The sequence below is a fragment of the Bufo gargarizans genome, chromosome 2, assembly GCF_014858855.1.
Source record: "Bufo gargarizans isolate SCDJY-AF-19 chromosome 2, ASM1485885v1, whole genome shotgun sequence".
NCBI classification, from domain to species: domain Eukaryota; kingdom Metazoa; phylum Chordata; class Amphibia; order Anura; family Bufonidae; genus Bufo; species Bufo gargarizans.
The window spans coordinates 154,490,679-154,514,097 of record NC_058081.1 but is presented as its reverse complement, the minus strand read 5'-3'; the positions used below and the strand labels follow the sequence as shown (position 1 = coordinate 154,514,097).

The following is a 23,419-nucleotide window of genomic DNA, read 5'->3' as shown; positions in this document are numbered from 1 at the left end:
CGTCCAGGGAGAAAAGCTGATGTCTCCTCCCTGGTGTTCCGATGCTGTTACTTAGCATACAGCGCGGGAGAATGTAACGGGGGCCATAGCGGCACAACGGAGCAGCGCCCAGAAACAATAGTAAGTGCAGGGAGATCCCCCATATATACCCTACATGTCCTGCTACTTAGTTAATAAAGTATGGACCAATGAAAGGTCCTCCAGTGGCCAGCGGGGCTTAAGAGGCAGTTGCCTTGGGCCCCCCAAGAGGAACTGGGCCCGGGGCAGCTGCCCCTTTTTAAAGATGGCCCTGGCAATGTGGTAATATCGTCCCTCCTAGACTCACAGGCTGGGGGATGATGTTCATCCCTCAATCTATGCACTTTTGTGCTCCCTTTAGCAGGCGCAATGATGTCACTTCATCACACCTGTTGCTGGACAGAGCAGGGTGAGCTCCATTCATGGGGGAATGGGGCTAGGGGAGTGTTATGTTTGTTATTTTATTGAGTACAGGCTTTATTTTTGTCAAGGGGGGGCATAACTACTATTCATTTTGGTTCAGTAGAATTTGATAAAAAGCTATTTTTATAATATGTAAATTACCTTGCTACCAGCAAGTAGGGCAGCTACTTGCTGGTAGCAGCCACATCCTCCGATCCTAATGACGCCCCCTCCGGAATTGTGATTGACAGGGCCAGGGAACGGAATCGTTCTCTGCTGGCCCTGTTTGAATTCCAAATCTCGCGCCTGCGCCGTACCTGTCTTTAATCGGCGCAGGCGCACTGAGAGGCGGCCGCTCCATCCTCAATGCGCCTGCGCCGATGACGTCACATCTACACCCGGCGCAGTGCGCCTGCGCCGATTAAAGACAGGTACGGCGCAGGCGCGAGATTTGGAATTCAAACAGGGCCAGCAGAGAACGATTCCGTTCCCTGGCCCTGTCAATCACAATGCGGAGGGGGCGTCATTAGGATCGGAGGATGCGGCTGCTACCAGCAAGTAGCTGCCCTACTTGCTGGTAGCAAGGTAATTTACATATTATAAAAATAGCTTTTTATCAAATTCTACTGAACCAAAATGAATATTTAGCTTATGTATGCAGAGCTCGCAGTATAGGGATTATTATTATTAAACAAAAAAAAAAAAAAAACGGTTTAGTGGGCTGACAGAAGCCCTTTAAGGCATAACTACAATGTCGGGGGACTGGGGGTGTATATGTAGTACCCCAGAGCGGGCACTACCATTCTCATACCTATCTACTGTCACTAATGTCTAGAAAATAATGCCATCTGTGTATTTAATTCCAGGTCCTCTGATACTGTGCGTTAAAGGGCTTTTGTCACCCCACTAAAGTCATATTTTTTTTTTGGGCTAGTTAAATTCCTTATAGTGCGATATATGAAAATATAATGGTGTTACTTACTTTCCTTCAGCAGTTTCTTATAAAAACTAAGTTTTATAATATGTAAATCAGGTCTCTACCAGCAAGTAGGGCGCCTACTTGCTGGTAGCCGCCGCAAAAAACCGCCCCCTCGTCGTGTTGATTGACAGGACCAGCCGCGATCTCCTCCTCCGGCCGGCCCTGTCAGCATTTTAAAAATCGCTCTGTTCATTCGGCGCAGGCGCTGTGAGATGAGGAGGCTCGTCTCCTCAGAACTCCCTCAGTGCGCCTGCGCCGATGACGTCTTCTCTTTCGGTGATGTCATCGGCGCAGGCGCAATGAGGGAGTTCTGAGGAGGCGAGTCTCCTCATCTCAGAGCGCCTGCGCCGAATGAATAGAGGCGCGCGATTTTTAAAATGCTGACAGGGCCGGCCGGAGGAGGAGATCGCGGCTGGCCCTGTCAATCAGCACGACGAGGGGGGCGGTTTTTTGCGGCGGCTACCAGCAAGTAGACGCCCTACTTGCTGGTAGAGACCTGATTTACATATTATAAAACTTCGTTTTTATAAGAAACGGCTGAAGGAAAGTAAGTAACACCATTATATTCTCATATATCGCACTATAAGGAATTTAACTAGCCCAAAAAAAAAAATGACTTTAGTGGGGTGACAGAAGCCCTTTAAATAATATTGCTATATAATTTATGTATCGTATTTCATGCACTGTGCCTGGATGTCCAGCAGATGGCAGTGTATCTGGCAGAGGGAGATCTTTAGATAGAATAGAACTTACCATTCCTTTTTTCCCTTTTTGGGCAGAAGTTTGCTAAACTCTAGCTTCCTACCAAGGGAGGGGTTGTAGGAAGCTAGAGTTACTTGAGAGTTGGAAGAAGAGGAGACCTGGTGCAGTGAGGGGGGGGGGGGGGAGGCATACCCCTTACTAAAGCAGGAGTCTTCCGGGAAGCAGCTCATAGAGCACCATGAATCCTTGCAGTTCATAAACTATGATGAGGGGGTCAATAGCCAAAGGCACCCGACTCAAAGTTACCAGAACTGCTAGAAAGTCCAGTAACCAGGCGGAAGCTAGATATTAGCACAGCAGAGAAAGAGAAAGCAAGGTATTTAAGTTCACCTGCCAGTTTACCCATAGCCTGCTGGAGCCAAGAGAAAGAGCAAGTATTGTTTGGATGACACAAGTTTATTCAAGTAAAACTGTTGAATTTTACCAAGTCTGGGCTTGACTTATTCCACCAACTACAACTCCCTTTTATGCTACAGAGCCTAACTCCCGGGGAGTGACAGTATCCAGGTAAGAGCACTGTGACACAAAACTATCAGGGCAAAACACACCACTCGGCATTCCTTAAACTGGGACCGGCACATTGTATATAGGCATGCAATGGGTTGGGTTAAAGGTCTGGCCTAGTGTACTTTTTTTTTTTTTTTTTACAATTACATGCTGCTACTGTTGTCTCTCCTTGGCCTTTTCTAAAGTTAAAAGGTATGCAGTGTGTTTGGGGCTTTCTGGGGGATGGTGCTTACATGTCCAAAATGTACCATCTAGAATTTTGGTAAGTATGCATAAGCCACAGCCCTGGCTCCCATAACTGCTTTCAGGGGGGCATGACATGTCAGGAAAGAAGTGTGGACATATGGAAAATGGGCAGGGCCTTCTAAAAGAGGCTTGTCCGCATCCCGAAAGATTTTAACGGCATGCTTCACACGATGCACTACTTCTCCTGTACACCAGCTTTACAAAACTGGCAAGTATGTGCAGGCGACCTTTGGCATCTGGGTAAGTTTTTAGTTTTTTTTTACCAGCCCCATTGATCTAGGGCAAAAAAAAAAAAAGGTGCATTCTGAGAGTTTCTGAGCGCGAAAAGGCCGTCGCCTGTCACTGAGTGAGTGCCCGCATCAGCGATTGTTTCAAACAAAAATAAAATAAACTGCAAAAGAATCCGGCGAGTGCCGCATTTATTATTATTTTCTCACAAGACAAGTAAATAATAAAAAAAAGCCCGCCGACCTTTTTTAGGAATATAAAAAAAAACAAGAAAAACCATATAAATGTGGTATCTAGGGATGAGTGAATCGACTACAGATGAAATATCTGAGCGCTCCGTACAGTATTAGGGCTCTTTCACACCTGCGTTCTTTTCTTCCGGCATAGAGTTCCGTCGTCAGGGCTCTATGCCGGAAGAATCCTGATCAGTTTTATCCTAATGCATTCTGAATGGAGTGAAATCCGTTCAGGATGCATCAGGATGTCTTCAGTTCCGGAACGGAACGTTTTTTGGCCGGAGAAAATACTGCAGCTTGCTGCGCTTTTTGCTCCGGCCAAAAATCCTGAAGACTTGCCGCAAGGCCGGATCCGGAATGAATGCCCATTGATCCGGATCCGGCCTTAAGCTAAACGTCGTTTCGGCGCATTGCCGGATCTGACATTTAGCTTTTTCTGAATGGTTACCATGGCTGCCGGGACGCTAAAGTCCTGGCAGCCATTGTAAAGTGTAGCGGGGAGCGGGGGAGCAGCATACTTACCATCCGTGCGGCTCCTGGGGCGCTTCAGAGTGACGTCAGAGCGCCCCAAGCACATGGATGATGTGATCACATGGCACGTCATCCATGCGCATGGGGCGCTCTGACGTCACTCTGGAGCGCCCCGGGAGCCGCACGGACTGTAAGTATACCGCTCCCCGCTCCTACTATGGCAACCAGGACTTTAATAGCGTCCTGGCTGCCATAGTAACACTGAAAGCATTTTGAAGACGGATCCGTCTTCAAATGCTTTCAGTACACTTGCGTTTTTCCGGATCCGGCGTGTAATTCCGGCAAGTGGAGTACACGCCGGATCCGGACAACGCAAGTGTGAAAGAGGCCTTAGAATGTATTGGCTCCGATGAGACGAAGTTATTACTTTGCAAAGTCTTGCGAGACTTCGCATAATAACTTCAGAAATTGATTTATGCTGTAAAAAAAAACATTCCCCGAACTCGGGTTCGGTTCCAAGTGGTACCTTGGAACCAAACCCGAGTTCGGGAAATGTTTTGTTTTTTTACATTATAAATCAATTTCTGAAGTTATTATGCGAAGTCTCGCGAGACTTTGCAAAGTAATAACTTCGTCTCATCGGAGCCAATACATTCTAATACTGTACGGAGCGCTCGCTCCATACAGTATTGATACAAAGTTTTATGCGAATCGACTTCGGATGTTTGATTTGCGTTGGTAATCCCTAGGTGCTGGGTCCTGGCTTATTCGCTTGTCTTGGGCTTCTCCATGAAAACGTTTGGCTGCAGTGGCATCAAGACGATCACTGGCCACAGTGTGATTGGCGGATCTTCACCCAGCAGACGCCTGCAGCGTGTGTCTTCTGGATGAAAGCCTTTTTTTCTTAAGGAGGCAGAGCAGGGGTTGGTCTAGGCGCAAATGGCAACAAGACAACAAAGCCTTATCGCCATTTTGCAAATCTAAGTTGCATTGGCGACCATTTTGGTCACCATCTGGAGGCACTGCTGGAGAATGAAAGGAACAGGTCAGTTTTACTGCATGGGGAATGCTGTAAAAACTAAACCCATAAAACTATGGCGGACATGTGGCCGTACAAAAGGGTTCATGTGACGTAAAGGCTGTGCATTCTCCCCTGTGGAAAATCTGCAGCATTTACAGTAGCAGCAAAGTGGATGAGATTTCAGAAATCCCATCCGCACTCTGCAGAGGAAACCTGTAGGATAAACTTGCTCTGCGGGTTTTCAATCAGCAGCATGTCAATTTATGCTGCAGGTTTTTACCTGTGGCTTTCCAACTATTCCAGTCATAAAGAGCTGGCTGCTTGAGGCTACCACTAGGGGGAGCGCAGTATATATGCATTTATGCAGCTACAATAGAACTCAATAAGAGCTATATAAATCTCCATGCAGTAAGTTTTCCCTAGAGGAGGCTGCAGTAAACCCCCTTGAGACTTGTGCTGTACATGTAAGATGCAAGTTGGAGCTTTAACCCCTTAAAGGCCCTATTTCACCTTACAGACTTTTTGCATTTTTTGCAAATCTGACCAGTGTCACTTTAAGTGCTGATAACTTTAAAACGCTTTGACTTATCCAGGCCATTCTGAGATTACACTGGAAAAATTCATTTTTATTTAAAAAAAAATACCAAATTTACCAGAAATTTGTAAAAAATTGCAAATTCCCAAGTTTCAATTTCTCTTATTCTATAATACATAGTAATTCCTCCAAAAATAGTTATTACTTTACATTCCCCATTTGTCTACTTCATGTTTGGATCATTTTGGGAATGATATTTTATTTTTTGGGAATGTTACAAGGCTTAGAAGTTTAGAAGCAAATCTTGAAATTTTTCAGAAATTTTCAAAAACCTAATTTTTAGGGACCAGTTCAGGTCTGGTCACTTTGCGAGGCATACATAATAGAAACCACCCACAATTTCTATAAACTACCCCCCTCAAGGGATTCAAAACTGATTTTACAAACTTTGTTAACCCTTTAGGTGTTCCACAAGAATTAATGGAAAATAGAGATGCAATTAAAAAATTTCACTTTTTGGCAATTTTTCCATTTTAAGAATTTTTTCCAGTTAAAAAGCAAGGGTTAACAGCCAAACCAAACTCAATATTTATGGCCCTGATTCTGTAGTTTACAGAAACACATTATATGTGGCCGTAAACTACTGTACGGGCACACGGCAGGGTGCAGAAGGAAGGGAATGCCATACGGTTTTTGGAAGGCAGATTTTGATGGACAGTTTTTTTTACACCATGTCCCATTTGAAGCCCCCCTGATGCAACCCTAGAGTAGAAACTCCATAAAAGTGACCCCATCTAAGAAACTACACCCCTCAAGTTATTCAAAACTGATTTTAAAAACGTCGTTCACCCTTTAGGTGTTCCACAAGAATTATTGGCAAATGGAGATGAAATTTCCAAATTTAAATTTTTGGGGAAATTTTCCATTTTAATCCATTTTTCCCAGTAACAAAGCAAGGGTTAACAGCCAAACAAAACTCAATATTTATGGCCCTGATTCTGTAGCTTACAGAAACACCCCATATGTGGTCGTAAACAGCTGTACCGGCACAGGGCAGGGCGCAGAAGGAAAGGAATGCCATACGGCAGATTTTGCTGGACAGTTTTTTTTACACCATGTCCCATTTGAAGCCCCCCTGATGCACCCCTAGAGTAGAAACTCCAAAAAATTGGCCCCATTTTAGAAACTACGGGATAGGGTGGCAGTATTGTTAGTACTAGTTTAGGGTACATATGATTTTTGGTTGCTCTACATTACACTTTTTGTAAGGCAAGATAACAAGAAATATCTGTTTTGGCACCGTTTTTATTTTTTGTTATTTACAACATTCATCTGACAGGTTAGATCATGTGATATTTTTATAGACCAGGTTGTTATGGATGCGGCGATACCTAATATGTATACTTTTTTTTATTTATGTAAGTTTTACACAATGATTTCTTTTTTGAAGCAAACAAAATCATGTTTTAGTGTTTCCATAGTCTGACAGCCATAATGTTTTCAGTTTTTGGGCGATTACCTTGGGTAGGGTACGATTTTTATGGGATGAGATGACGGTTTTATTGGCACTATTTTGGGGTGTGTGTGGCTTTTTGATAGCTTGCTATTACACTTTTTTGGTGATGTAAGGTGACAAAAAATGGTTTATTTAGCACAGTTTTTATTTTAAATTTTTTACGATGTTCATCTGAGGGGTTAGCTCATGTGACATTTTTATAGAGCCAGTCGATACAGATGCGGCGATACCTAATATGTATACTTTTTTTTTATTTATGTAAGTTTTACACAATAACAGCTTTTTTAAAACAAAAATAAATTATGTTTTAGTGTCTCCATATTCTGAGCTATAGTTTTATTTTTAGTTTTTGGGCGATTGTCTCAGGTAGGGGCTCATTTTTTGAGGGATGAGGTGACGGTTAGATTGGTACTATTTTGGTGGGCAAACGCCTTTTTGATCGCTTGCTGTTGTACTTTTTGTGATGTAAGGGGACATAAAATTGTTTATTTAGCAGTTTTTATTTTTTTACGGTGTTCATCTGAGGGGTTAGGTCATGTGATAGGTTTATAGAGCCTGTCGATACGGACGTGGCGATACCTAATATGTATACTCCCCCCTATTTTATACCAATTTTTTTTACTTTATTTGGGGAAAATGAAGTTTTTGTTTATTTTTACTTAAAACTTTCAATTTTTGGGGGGGAAAACTTTATTTTTCCAACTTTTTTTTCAACTTTTTTTTCACTTTATTTTTTGTCCCACTTTGGGACTTGAACTTTTGGGGGTCTATTTCTTTACAATGCATTCCAATACAGAAGTATTGTAATGCATTGGCTGTATGAGTAATACTGTGTGTATTACTCATACAGCTTCCGGCCTGTGAGATCCAGGGGACTGGATCTCATAGGCTCGTCACCGGAAGGCAGCGCAATGTTTTTCTTAGACATCACGCTGCCTTTCATGCCATCGGGTCCCCCCCACAGCCGCATGGGGACCGGATGGCACCGCCCGCCGCAGGTAAAAGCTGCAAACCGCAGGTCTGAATTGCCGTTGTGACAGGGTGCCCACTGAATGATTTCAGCGGGCATCCTGTTCCTATTAACCCCCGCAATCTACTTTTAAACTTAGGATGTACCGGTACGTCCTGAGTCCTTAAGGACTCGGCAAACATGGCGTAACGGTACGTCCTAAGGGGTTAAAGATGGCTTCTGAGTGGCCACCTGCAATTTTACACAGCGGACACCTGGAGGCAGAGTCTGTAATTGGTGCAAATGGCGATCATTGACGTTTAACCCATCAGATGCCATGGTCAATTGTGACCAGGGCACCTGAGCAGTCTTTTCCCAAGAGTGCTGCACTCCCAGGCACCAAACGGCTTCCCTGCGCCGAGATGGAGAGAGCTGTACAGTTGTGTAAAGTGAATGGCGTAATGTAAAAAATCTAAATGGTTGATTCTCAGCTTTTTGGTTGCTTCACATTTCCCCCTAAAACATGAATAAAAAGTGATAAAAAAGTTATACATACTCCATTGTATCAAAAAATGCTACAGATCACCCAGCAAAAAATGAGCACTCACACAGTTCCATAGACATAAATAAATAAAAAAACGTATTGGGGGGAGGGGGGGGTGCGGGGAGAAGGCAGAATATGGCAGTTTCTTTTAAAGTATTTTTTTTAAGTATTAAAACACAAGAAAAAGTATAAAAATGTGGTATAGCTGTAATCGTACTGACCCGGAGAATGATGTTAACAGGTCGATTAAACTGTATAGGGAAAGCCATAAAAGCAAGAACCATAAAACTGTGGCAGAATTGCGTTTTTTCCAATTCCACCCTATTTGGTGCCATTAGAAAGTACAACTTGTGTTGCAAAAAAATAAGCCCTCATAAGGCTATGTGAACGGAAAAATAAAAAAGATAAGGATCCAGGAAGGCAGAGAGTAAAAAATAAAATTGGCTGGGTGCTTAAGGGCTCATGCACATGAACGTGTGCCGCCCGTGTGGCCTGCACTGACGTATGCAGACCCATTCAACCTGAATAGGTCCTCGATCTGTCCACACAAAAAAATAGAGTATTTTCTATATGTTTGCTGTGCGGAGGCACAGACAGAAAATCCATGGAAGTGCTCTGTGGCCTTCCGCTCCTTATCTTCTGGATTAGAGACCCATTCAAGTGAGGCTTTTTGATTATGTTTGCTGGGGATAGTGTATGCAGCGTGCATTTGTTTCCATGTTCGTTTTTCACGCTTGCGTTATTCTTTTCCAGCATAGACTTCCGTCCTAGTGGCTCAATACCGGAGAACTGATCAGTTTTATCCTTATGCATTCTGAATGGAGAGTAATCCGTTCAGGATGTCTTGAGTTCAGTCTTTTTGACTGATCAGGACAAAGATAAAACCGCAGCATGCTACGGTTTTATCTCCGGCCAACAAAAACTGAAGACTTGCCTGAATGCTGGATCCGGACTTTTTTTCCAATAGGAATGTATTAGTGCCGGATCCGGCATTCAAATGCCATCAGTTGGCATACGTTCCAGCGGAGGAACTGCTTGCCGGATCACTCTGCCGCAAGTGTGAAAGTAGCCTTAAGCTCTGGCTTTTTTTTTTTTTTTTTTTTTATCTTAAAGGGGTTGTCCCACAAAAAATATTCTAGTTTTCAAACAAGCACCTGGATCTGAATACTTTTGTAAATGCATGTAATTAAAAGTTTTTTTTATAGCTGCTGAGTTATTCGCTGAAATCTTACTGTATTGTGCCCCCTGTTTTTGCCCTTATTTATTTGCGCCTTTCAGACAAGTCATCCCAAAAAAGTATGAAAAGTGTTCATGTTTGATAAATAGCACTTCTTCACAAATGCCAGGCAATGAGAAAAAGATGTAGGATTGCTAAAACATTATATTAGATTGTTTATATTCCGACGGCCACCCGGCTCTTCCTGTCACCCCTGGGGATTTGGGTACCGGGCTAATGGGGGCGTTGTCATTTGGGGGGGGGGGGGGGCGCGAGGATGGAAACACTGCTGGCTGACACTACGACTGAGTGATTGTGATGGATGTGTCTGTCAGATACCTCCATTACTAACACTGCAATAAAGTGTGAAATGCACACAATAAATACTTTATTTAAATAAACACTCCCCATCTCCAGGCCTCTGTACCCATTCTATCAATCACGGCTCTTCAAAGTGGTCCACCGAATCAGTTGTAGTCCAGATAGCAGATCAGAAACACACAAAAACATTACAATAAGGCCTCATGCACACAAATGCATTTTATTTCCATGTCCGTTCAGTTGTTTTTGCGGATAGGATGCGGACCCATTCATTTCAATGGGTCCGCAAAAAATGCGGACAGCACACCGTGTTCTGTCCGCATCAGTATGTCCGTTCCGTAGCTCCGCAAAAAAAATAGAACATGTCCTATTCTTGTCCGTTTTAGGCATTGTTACAATGGATCCACAAAAAATAAAACCAGATGGCATATGGACGTCATCTGTTTTTTTAGCGGACCGCAAAACGCAAACGGTCGTGTGCACGTAGCCTAAAAATAATAAACCTTTCATACTCACCTGGCTTCTTCAGTGGGCTCTGGTGCCAACTAGGGATGAGCGAAACATCTGAAGTCGATTTGCATAAAACTTTGTTTCAATACTGTATGGAGCTCAGTATTAGAATGTATTGGCTCCGATGAGCCGAAGTTATTACTTAGCGAAGTCTGGCGAGACTTCGCATAATAACTTCAGAAATGGATTTATACTGTAAAAAAACTTTTCCCAACCTCTGGTTCGGTTCCAAGGTTTTTTACAGTATAAATAAATTTCTGAAGTTATTATGCGAAGTCTCGCGAGACTACGCTAAGTAATAACTTCGGCTCATCGGAGCCAATACATTCTAATACTGTATGGAGCTCTCGCTCCGTACAGTATTGAAACGAAGTTTTATGCGAATCGGATGTTTCATTCGAAGTCGATTAACTCATCCCTAGTGACAACCACACAGTAGATTTGCCCCCTACTGTAGTGTTAATAAAATTGTAAAACTCACCTAGCCATGTTCCCCCAATCCCCAGCCAGGCAGTAACGCTGGGTTCAGACCTGAGCGTTGTGAAACGAGCGCTCTGTATGCGCGATTGTACGGGCGTTTACAATCGCGCATACAGAGACAGGGGTGCACACATTGTCGCGCGTTCCCGAATTTCTATGTGCGGGAACGCGCGACAAACGCCCAAAAAAAAGCTCAAGCACTTGTTTGAGCGTCGGGCGTTTTACAGCGCGATCGTACGCGCTGTAAAACGCCCAGGTGAGAACCATTCCCATAGGGAATCATTGGTTCTTGCCTGTTGTGCGTTTTACAGCGCGTAGGAACGCGCTGTAAAACGCTCAGGTGTGAACCCAGCGTAATGGATGAGATACAGTAGAGCATCTATTGGCCAAACCTGAAATTACACATATAATTCTGGGGAAACGCGTGTAGAACACGATATATCGCGCTATTGGCGCACCAAATGTTCTTCTAATAAGCCTGGCTACATCTGTACACTTCTGAGTCACTATGTTAACCCCTTAAGGACTAGGCCAGTTTTTGTGTTTATTATACTCACCACCTTCCAAAAGCCACAACTGTTTAAAATGTTACGCTCACAGAGCCGTATGAGGGCTTATTTTTTTGCAGGACAATTTGCATTTTTATAGGGAGCCATTTAATTTATTTGTATTGGAAAACAGGAAAAATTCTTTGTGGCGTGGATAAAAAAAAAATTCTCTTCCACCGTGATTTTTGGGGATGTTTACGTTGTTCACTGTGCACTAAAAATGACAGAGCAGACTTATTCTGCGTGTTAGTACAACATTTATATAGTTTCTATTATGTTTTACCACATTAAAAAATAAAAACCTTTATTTTATTTTCTTTTCCATTTTGTCCCACTGATCTGTTACTGACTTGGCTGACCTGCTCTCGTTATCACAGATGTCAGCTGCCAATACACTACCCACAGTTTACGCTCCTTCTCCAAGCTTCCTGGGGTCCATGAAATAAGCTGCTTGGTGGCGGATCATGGAGACTTAAAGGGGTTGTCTCATCTCATGAAGTGACATTGATGATGTGTAATAACCTAATACAAGTAACTTACCAATATCAATAAACTCTATTGGGGTCATTTATCAGAACTGGTGTCAAGTAGAACTGGCTTAGTTGCCCATAGCCACCAATCAGATTCCACCTTTCATTTTGGACAGCTCTTTTGGAAAATTAAAGGCGGAATCTGATTGGTTGCTATGGGCAACTAAGCCAGTTCTACTTTACACCGGTTTGATAAATGATCCCATATATTAACATATTGCCTCCCGTTGTTACTTCTCATAGTTTTCCTTGTTTTTCTACAATGCTCGTCTCTAGGAGGTTACGGCAACCGCTGGGATACATCAACCGTGGCTGTGCTTGTGCTCTAAAAAGGAACAGAGACGACCTTTCTGGTGGCTGGGATAACGGAAGCGAGTGTTCATAGTCTTGCGTGCTTAGCTCCTGTCCCCGGCCACCTCGTATTGCCTGTATCTGAAGAGCCTTTCCCCGTCACCTTGTTTGTCCTATGGACCTGCCATTATTAGCAGCTTCGGGAGCGTGCACGGACGGGCCAGGGGATGAGACAGACAGATGTTAGCAGACACCACTCTCCGAGAGCACCAGAAGGCCAGGCCGCACTGAAGACAGGAGCTGAGACAACCCGTTTAAGGCTACTTTCACATTAGCGGTTTTTGCGGCTCAGTCATAGATCTGCAAAAACTCTTCAGTTACAATAATACAACCGCATGCATCCGTCATGAAGGGATCCGGTTGTATTATGTCTTCTATAGCAATGACGGATCCGTCATGAACTCCATTGAAAGTCAATGAGGGATGGATCCGTCATCTATTGTCAGATTGTGACAGAGTTAAACGGATCCGTCCCCATTGACTTACATTGTCTGTCAGGACAGAAACGTCTTGTTCCACACCACATCGCGGACAGAAAAACGCTGCTTGCAGTGTTATTCTGTCCGCGATGGGAGCGCAACCAAACGTAATGAAATGCCTTTTGGTGCATTCCGTTTCATTCAGTTCTGTCCCCATTGACAATGAATGGGGACAAAACTGAAGCGTTTTCATCCGCTATCTCCATAGCGGAATTGAAAACGCTAGTGTGAAAGTAGTCTAAGGGTCCATTCACACGTCTGCACAATGGGTCTGCATCCGTTCTGCAATTTTGCGGAACAGGTGTGGACTCATTCATTTTCAATAGGGCCAGAATGTGCTGTCCGCATCCGCAAAAAATTAGAACATGTCCTATTCTTGTCTGCAATTGCGGACAAGAAAAGGCATTTTCTATGAGAGTGCCGGCGATGTGCGGTCCGCAAAACACATACGGACGTGTGAATGGATCTTAATTCAGTGGTGGTGGTATCTGATTAAGGGCTCATTCACACGTCAATGTTCGGTCAGTGATTTCCATCAGTGATTGTGAGCCAAAACCAGGTGCAGGTCTAAACACAGAACAGGTGCAGATCTTTCCCTTATATCTTGTGTCTGTGGAGGCTCCAATCCTGGTTTTGGCTCACAAACACTGATGGAAATCACGGACCAAAACACTGACGTGTAAATGAGGCTTAAAGGGGGCATGTCTCCATTTTCACCCAGACAGACCCACTGATATGAGCATCGGAGCATTTCATGTTCCGATGCTCTCCCTTGCCTTTGTGACGCACTGGGCTTTCCATGGGGAAAGTGGCTAGGGCAGCGCTAAAGCCCGCCCATCAGTGCCGGTGATGACACCGGACGCACTGCTAGGCTGAAGCCTTTGCCCTGTGCAATACAGCACAGCATTAAATGCTCCAATGCCCATATCACAGGGCCTGTCTGGGTGAAAATGTGGGTATGTCCGGGTCAGTCACTGATAACTGAGGTGGAAAAAGCAGAGATAGAAATGTAGAAATTACAGGTTTTACTGAATCTTTTCAGATGCAGTTCTTCCTCTTGGACTCTGGACGCCTATTCCACCCCAAGAGTGGACAGGTCACTTCTTTTTAATACTGAGTGGTTTTTAAAACCACAAGTAGGAAAATAAAAGTGATCTTTCACACATGGATTCACTATTGAAACCAATGGAGATGTGTATGCATTTCTGGCTCAGAATCAGTGCCAAAAATCTGTAGTGTGAACTACCCAAAAACTGTATATGAACCTACCATTACCATATGAAACAAGTCCCACAGCCCCCCGAAACACCACCCATATCAGCCTGCCAGGGGCCCACACACTCTCAGCACTTCCTGACAATGTCACCTTGTGTCTGCTCACAGCTATTTACTAACATTCAGCACAGAACTGGAGGCATACAGCGACGGGTTCATCCTAACAGCCACGGGTCAGCAGACCAGTGTGAACATGGCCTGAACTACGTAATAGCACGCCAGGCAGCCGCAGGTAGGACGTGTTCTCGGAGTACTCCACGCACCTCTCGGCCGGAGCGGACACGTACAGTACAGACCAAAAGTTTGGACACCTTCTTATTCAAAGAGTTATCTTTATTTCTGACTGACCTTCATTTCTTAAAGTAATGATGGCCACTCGTTTTTCTTTAGGCTACTTTCACACTAGCGTTCGGGTGTCCGCTTGTGAGCTCTGTTTGAAGGGGCTCACAAGCGGACCCGAACGCTTCCGTCCAGCACTAATGCATTCTGAGTGGACGCGGATCCGCTCAGAATGTATCAGTCTGGCAGCGTTCAGCCTCCGCTCCGCCCAGCAGGCGGACACCCGAACGCTGCTTGCAGCGTTCGGGTGTCCGCCTGGCCGTGCGGATCCGTCCAGAGTTACAATGTAAGTCAATGGGGACGGATCCGTTTGAAGATGACACACTATGGCTCAATCTTCAAACGGATCCGTCCCCCATTGACTTTACATTGAAAGTCTGGACGGATCCGTCTGAGGCTATTTTCACACTTAGAAATATTTTAACAATATAATGCAGACAGATCCGTACCGAACGGATCCACCGTCTGCATTATATGAGCGGATCCGTCTGAGACGGATCCGCTCTGAACGCAAGTGTGAAAGTAGCCTTACTTAGCTGCTTTTTTCTTGCCATAATACAAATTCTAACAGTCTATTCAGTAGGACTATCAGCTGTGTATCCACCTGACTTCTCCACAACGCAACTGATGGTCCCAACCCCATTTATAAGGCAAGAAATCCCACTTATTAAACCTGACAGGGCACACCTGTGAAGTGAAAACCTATTTCAGGTGACTACCTCTTGAAGCTCATCAAGAGAATGCCAAGAGTGTGCAAAGCAGTAATCAAAGCAAAAGGTGGCTAATTTGAAGAACCTAGAATATGACATATTTTCAGTTGTTTCACACTTTTTTGTTATGTATATAATTCCACATGTGTTAATTCATAGTTTTGATACCTTCAGTGTGAATCTACAATTTTCATAGTCATGAAAATAAAGAAAACTCTTGGAATGAGAAGGTGTGTCCAAACTTTTGGTCTGTACTGTATGTATCATGTAGATGGACACGTAGGCATCACGTACATACACACGGACATGTAGAAAATGGTATCATGTAGATACACACGGACACGTATCATGTAGATACACACGGACACCTAGGTATCACGTACATACACACGGACATGTAGGTAATGGTATCATGTAGATACACACGGACACGTATCATGTAGATACACACAGACACGTATCATGTAGATACACACGGACACCTAGGTTTCATGTACATACACACGGACATGTAGGTAATGGTATCATGTAGATACACACGGACACGTATCATGTAGATACATACGGACACGTATCACGTAGATACACACGGACATGTAGGTAATGGTATCATGTAGATACACACGGACGTGTAGGTAACAGTATCACATACATACACACTGACATGTAGGTATCACGCACATACACACGGACATGTAGGTAATGGTATCATGTAGATACAAACGGACACCTATCCCGTAGATACACACTGACATGTAGGTATCATGCACATACACACGGACACCTAGGTATCACATACATACACACTGACATGTAGGTATCACGTACATACACACTGACATGTAGGTAATGGTATCATGTAGATACACACGGACATGTAGGTAATGGTATCACGTAGATACACACGGACATGTAGGTAATGGTATCACGTAGATACACACGGACATGTAGGTAATGGTATCACGTAGATACACACGGACATGTAGGTAATGGTATCACGTAGATACACACGGACATGTAGGTAATGGTATCACGTAGATACACACGGACATGTAGGTAATGGTATCACGTAGATACACACGGACATGTAGGTAATGGTATCATGTAGATACACATGGACACGTATCATGTAGATACACACGAACACGTATCATGTAGATACACACGGACATGTAGGTAATGGTATCATGTAGATACACACGGACATGTAGGTAATGGTATCATGTAGATACACATGGACACGTATCATGTAGATACACACGGACATGTAGGTAACAGTATCACATATATACACACTGACATGTAGGTATCACGCACATACACACGGACATGTAGGTAATGGTATCATGTAGATACAACCGGACACCTATCCCGTACATACACACTGACATGTAGGTATCACGCACATACACACGGACACCTAGGTATCACATACATACACACTGACATGTAGGTAACAGTATCACATACATACACACGGACATGTAGGTAACAGTATCACATACATACACACGGACATGTAGGTAATGGTATCATGTAGATACAACCGGACACCTATCCCGTACATACACACTGACATGTAGGTAACAGTATCACATACATACACACTGACATGTAGGTATCACGCACATACACACGGACATGTAGGTGTCACGCACATACACACTGACATGTAGGTATCACGCACATACACACGGACATGTAGGTGTCACGCACATACACACTGACATGTAGGTATCACGCACATACACACGGACACCTAGGTATCACATACATACACACTGACATGTAGGTAACAGTATCACATACATACACACTGACATGTAGGTAACAGTATCACATACATACACACTGACATGTAGGTATCACGCACATACACACGGACATGTAGGTGTCACGCACATACACACTGACATGTAGGTATCACGCACATACACACTGACATGTAGGTGTCACGCACATACACACTGACATGTAGGTATCACGCACATACACACGGACACGGCCTCCTGCACTTATTTCGCTTGTGTATTCAGGAACAGGATTTCCGTGAGGTGCCTGGAGCCGGAAGAAGCTGACCGTGCAGTCTCATCAGCAGACATGGCAGCCTCCGCACCGCCGCCCACCGTGCACATCCAGCTGACTGAGAACGGCAGGTGAGTGATGCGGGCCGCCGGTGGGGGGCGTTGTTGCGGCCTCCGCTCTGTAGCTGCGCGAGCTTATCCTCCTCATACAGGTTCATGGCCGCTTGTTGAACTACAAGTCTCAGCAGTCACTCCCAGTCCTTTCCCTGCAGTGCCAGTATTACTATTGCTGTCTTCTCAGGTGTTATGAGGTGTTCCCTGTCATGATAGCTTCAGTACAGTACTTCTATAATAGTAACCGCTCCAATCTTGTGAGGGCAGGATTCAGGGACATTGTAATGCTAGGGTGGAGTGAATTGGGTTCGGATTGCTTTATCCAGACCCAATTCTTTTAAAATCTACCTTAATAATTTGGGCTCCGTCTTACTAAAATGTGTGTCCTCTGCGGAGGTCTTTCTGAAGTTTCTGCAAATATCCCAAGACTTACTTCACTTGTCACTTCGTTTATTGGCATAAATTACTGTATCAAAATACGAAGCAAACTTGTATTTGTGCCTCATTAACTACATTTTAGAGTAAGACGGAGCCCATAGTTTCCCTTTAGGGTAGTTTTTAAAATAATCGGGTTTGGATAAAGCAATCCGAACCCTATTAGCTAAACCCTAATTAATGCCCTAAAATAATTACCACATAAACCCTGCCATGAAAGACTGCCCACCCATGAAGAAAGCAACGCCATTAACGCCTTAAAGGGGTTGGCCAGGGGCAGATTGGCCATAGACCCTGCATGGAAATTTCCCTGTGGGCCAATTACCAGGGGGCCACCCAAGCCCTCCTCATGGCTGTCAGCATAATGCTCGGATTCTCTCTTACGCACCTGGCCAGCAGCCACAGGTGCCCTCCTGAATTCAACTGCATCGACGTCCACAGGACAGTGAAACAGTTGAATACTGTTGCGCATGTGGCAGTATATTGTGCTGCACTGTGGAATTTGGTTCAGCTGAGGCGGTATATTGCTGTGCACTATGCTATTGCTGGCCCTGCCTAAATATGGTGTTCCTGCCTAATTATGTTGCCTTCTTTCAATATGTACCCCACTTTAAGTTCCCAGTCCGCCCCTGGGGTTGGCCCATCTCACACATTGGTGGCATATCATTAGAATATGCTACCAATGTCAGATAGGTGTGGGTCCCACCTCTGGGACATGCACCTTTCTCTATAAGGGACCCCTGAAGTGAAGGAGAACGAACTGCGCATGTGCAGCTTGCTCTCCATTTGCTCCTGTGTTCTGAAAAGAGCTGAGCCAGAGCTCGGCTATTTTCGGCCCTCCCATTGAAGTGAATAGAGGGTGGTTGGACAGTGCACCCTCGTTTACTTTAGGGCCCCTTTTTTATTTTTTGCACAGTAATTTTTAGTCCGCATAAGGGACTTGAACATGTGATCTTCTGATTGCTTCCCCGTAGACTGCGTAGAATACTATTGCAGTCTATGGGATTCTGACAGGCTGCTTGCCGATCTGTGCCTCAGACACCGCTTTAGGCCTCTTGCACACCTCTTGATCCGCAAAAAATGCGGATGACGTCCGCGTGCATTCTGTATTTTGTGGAACGGAACAGCTGGCCCCTGATAGAACAGTGCTATCCTTGTCTGTTAGGTGGACAATAAGGGTCCATTCACTCGGCCGCCACCCCCATAGAACATGTTCTATTTTTTTCTGGAGCTTCGGACTGGAAGATCGGAGCCGCACTCTGGAAATGCCGATGCGGAAAGTACATAGTGTGCTCTCTGCATTCATTTCTGCCCCATTGAGAATGAATGGGTCCGCATCCGTTCTGGATATTGCGGAACGGATGTGGACCCATTCCACGGACATGTGAATGGACCCTAATAGGACATGTTCTATCTTTGAACGGAAATGCGGAGTACCTTCAGGGTTTTTTGCAGATCCATTGAAATGAATAGTTCCGTATACGGAACGGAAAAAAACGGAAAACAAAACAAAGCAGGCAGCTAGCCATGACAGGCCTGGACACCTTCACAAGCCCCCAACCTGTCATGGTAACCAGTTGGAGCCCCTCAATGTTGCTGCAGAGGCTCTGATGGGAGGACAGAGGGAGTCTCTTCCCTGTATCTAACCCCACAGATGCCAAAGGTTGCCATTGACAACAGCATCTGAAGGGTTAAATGACCAGGATTGGCATCATTGCCAAGCCTGGTCACTGCTGTCAGGTGCCTGCCATGTATGGAGTGAGCTCGCTCCATACAACCTCTTGTACATAATTATGTGTTGTGGGGTTAAAATGGTAATATGAGCAGGTGTTACTTCTGGTGTCATTGCTGAGAACTGGGGTCACCCGCCCCCTATCCCACTTGATGAGGTGACCACTGCATTCAGGCGGAGAAGGCGGTAAGACATGTGGTGGACTACAATGTACGGTGCCATGCTTGGTATACTATGAAGATCCTGCAATGCTCAGGAGTGCTGTGGTCCCTTCAAACAGCTAATAGTGGGGGTGGGGTGGCAGAAATTGGACCCCCACCAATTAGATTCCTGTAAAACCCCTTTAATTTTAGGAGTCGTTATACTATCCTTCGAGAGACTGTCAGCCCAGTTTTCGTGGAGTGCTGACAGGAAGTAAAATATCACATGACTGTGGTATGAATGGATCTTCTGTTAATATTCAGATATTGCTCAACCGTCATGTTTTCAGCCTAAAATCACCACATAGACTTAAACAGTCAGTTGTTGGAAACTCAGACTGAAGAGACTCCAGCAATACGTTTAGCAGCAGTAATGAGACTATACAGAATTCTAGGAAAAGTACCCGGCGCTGCCCGACTATGAAGTGTTCTGTCTATCGTGTGTTTATTGGATTTGTTCCGTGGGTGCCCAGGAGGCCAGTTCGTGTGCTACTTTTTTATTTTTTTTTTCTTAAACGGGGAAATCACTAGTAGCTCTATATACCCCAGCAGTTACACACTGTTTATTTTATTTTTTTAACTGCTCTCCTTAACGGTGACCTCCACAGTGCCCCGCCTCCTTAACGGTGACCTCCACAGTGCCCCGCCTCCTTAACGGTGACCTCTACAGTGCCCCGCCTCCTTAACGGTGACCTCTACAGTGCCCCGCCTCCTTAACGGTGACCTCTACAGTGCCCCGCCTGCTTAACGGTGACCGCCACAAATTTTCGGGTATATGTTGAATTGCGTTATGGAACAATTACTACGGACCATAATGCAATTCCATGAAGGAATGCCTTTAGAGAGTCCTGTCCCGCATAACAGAAACCGAATCCGTTATGCTGGCCATAGACCTCTATTATGACGGAATGCCTCTAAAGGCATTACGTTATAAATTCCGTGATGGAATTGCATTATGGTCCGTGCTAATGGAATCCATAATGCAATTCAGCATATACCCGAACTCGAACTTCAAAACTTCACTCATCCCTAGCAGTGACCGATATGTGAAGAAAAATGGCTGAGTTGTTATGGAAACCTGGTGAAAAACTGTGTGTCTGTCAAGACTGAAGGACCTGGGAGCTTCAATTGGCTGATGAGGCTCATTTGACAGTGTGTATGTAAGTTAGGGTATGAGTGAAGGACCTGCAGGCTAATGCTAATTGCTAATGCAGTTCATGTGATGGTGCTATATTTGCATTTTGGGGTAATATCTCCAAGAATGGTACATCCTAGAGAGCGGAGACCTTTATGAAAACCTTATTTGACACTCGATGTGCCAAACTTCAGGCATTTGAAAGTCTATAGAGGACGGATGGACAAACAGTGATTTTTATAGTATAGATATTACAGTATATACAATTTGCATGACATTGTTATTCACTAATCCAATTTTATTTAGCTATTTCTGTACTAAAGAGAGCCTGTTTCATAATGTCCACCCTGCAGGGCTTGATGGACACATATCTGCACAGAGGACGACTCTTCTCTTTTCTAGCTCGTATTTTTTAAATACAGGGGCAGATGTAATAATTCTATACATGGCATAAAGGGTGGGTTCACGTCACATTTTATGCCTCCGTTTGAAAAAAGGGATACAAAAACACAGGACACCACATTCTTGTATCCTGCACAGTCCTGTAACAAAAAAGTATATTTCTTTTTACAATGGGGGAAAAAAACCTTATACTTTTTATTTTTACACTGGAACTCTATGGTGAATGGATGCCACTGTATGGCATCAGTGTGTTTGGGCAATTTTATACGCATGTGAAAACTGGAATTTTGTGAGTAGAATAAAACTTTCTTACCTCTAAGTCTTGAGGGTATTGCACCATCTTTTTGTCCTTCATAAAGGTAATCCTGACTGGTTTGGAACGAGCGGTTGGTGCCTTAAAGCAAGATCTGACTACATGTTGGAGGCGGGTAACAGGTCCATCGCATGGTGAATATAGACGTGAGACAGCTGCCTTTGTACTTGCAAAGCCAAGAAAATTCACGTGGGGAACATAGACTTGTGACATCTGTCTTTCTACATGCATAATATGGACTTGTGATAGCCATTTTGTAGCAGATTATAAATTCATCTCTTTGTCTTTTTGGTTCTTAGTAATAATCACTTCAATACATCGCTCTAGTTTTAGCGCGGTATCCGTATCTTGTTCTATCGGTGTGAGGCATCCGTTTAACGTATACGTTTTTTGTATACGTTAAACAGATGGGAAAAACGTGATGTGAACCCACCCAAACTTACAGACTTAAAGGGGCTCAGGCTGGATGATACGTGTGTGCAGGGATAGACACTTTATATAAACTATTTGCCCGTTCCTGCCATCACAGGCGCAGACAAATTTCTCTAAACTTTGATGTTCCAAATTGCATCACATTTTGGCACAATATATGCTGCAATCTCGGTGCACTCACATTAGTAAACCTGGGCCAGGTTTTCTCTGTAATGAGGGAGCCTTGCAGGACTTGATCATCCCCAAACCACAGATGACGGGTGAGAAACTTGTGGGTGTTGCCCATGCTGCATACGCCATTATTGATGAAAACACAGATGCCGGCGTATTAAAGGGGTATTCCCATCACATACAATGGGGGCATATCACTAGGATATGCCCCCATTGTCTGATAGATGCAGACAACGAGAACGGAGCAGGGAGAGCTGTGGCTGGAGGACCCCGGATTTCCTGAGGTCTGTCCACCACCAAGCGCTGCTCCCATGAAAGTGAATGGGAGCGTACTGCGCACACGCAGCCCCTGCTCCCATTCATTTTTATGGGGCAGATGGAAATAGCCAAGCCAGAGCTCGACTATTTCCGCGACCCCATAGAAATGAATGGAGAGCAGCTGCGCATGCGCAGTGCGCCCTCCATTCATTTCCCTGCTCCGTTCTCATTGTAGATGCGGGTCCTAGAGGTGGGACCCGCACCTATCAGACAAAGGGGGCATATCCTAGCGATATGCCCCCATTGTCTGAGATTGCAAAACCCTTTTAACCTCCTGTATGCCATGGTCAAATCTGACTGCAGCATGCAGGGGGCTTGCAGAGGGTACGGGCTCCCTCCCCGTCCCCATCAGGTCCCCCCGTTCCAGTGACACTGACCCAATGGCTGGAAAGGCAGCCCGATGCCTTCCATAGGCATTAGGACTTGCCTCCTATGGGAGACTGTGAGATCCAGCCCCTTAAGCTTAAGGCCCCTTTCAAACAGGCGTTGCGGGAAAATGTGCGGGTGCGTTGCGGGAACACGCGCGATTTTTCCGCACGAGTGCAAAACATTGTAATGCGTTTTGCACTCGCGTGAGAAAAATCACGCATGTTATAAGGGAAAATAATAGCATTCTGAATGCAGAATGCATAGTAAAATGGCGCTGGAGGGGTTAAAAAAAATAAAAACATTTTTACTCACCTTAGTCCACTTGATCGCGAAGCCGCCATCTCCTTCTGTCTTCGTCTTAGCTGTGTGGAGGAACAGGACCTGTGGTGACGTCACTCCGGTCATCACATAATCCATCACATGATCTTTTACTATGGTGATGGATCATGTGATGACCGGAGTGACGTCACCACAGGTCCTGTTCCTCCACACAGCACAGAAGACAGACAGAAGAGAAGCCGGGCTGCGCGATCAAGTGGATTAAGGTGAGTTAAATTTTTTTTTTTTTTTTTTAAGCCCTATTGTACTATGCATTCTGTAT

The 23,419-nt window shown here is 44.6% G+C and overlaps 1 protein-coding gene across 1 annotated transcript in view; it reads left to right on the top strand.

Moving 5' to 3' along the window:
* The first annotated feature begins 17,212 nt into the window (after positions 1-17,212).
* The window catches only part of GALK2 (galactokinase 2), a 260,803-nt gene continuing 254,596 nt past the window's right edge, over positions 17,213-23,419 (top strand). Inside the window, exon 1 of the mRNA XM_044279616.1 lies at positions 17,213-17,329. Coding sequence (XP_044135551.1) covers positions 17,274-17,329 — 56 coding nt within the window. The 5' untranslated portion in view covers positions 17,213-17,273. The remainder of the gene's footprint in view (positions 17,330-23,419) is intronic.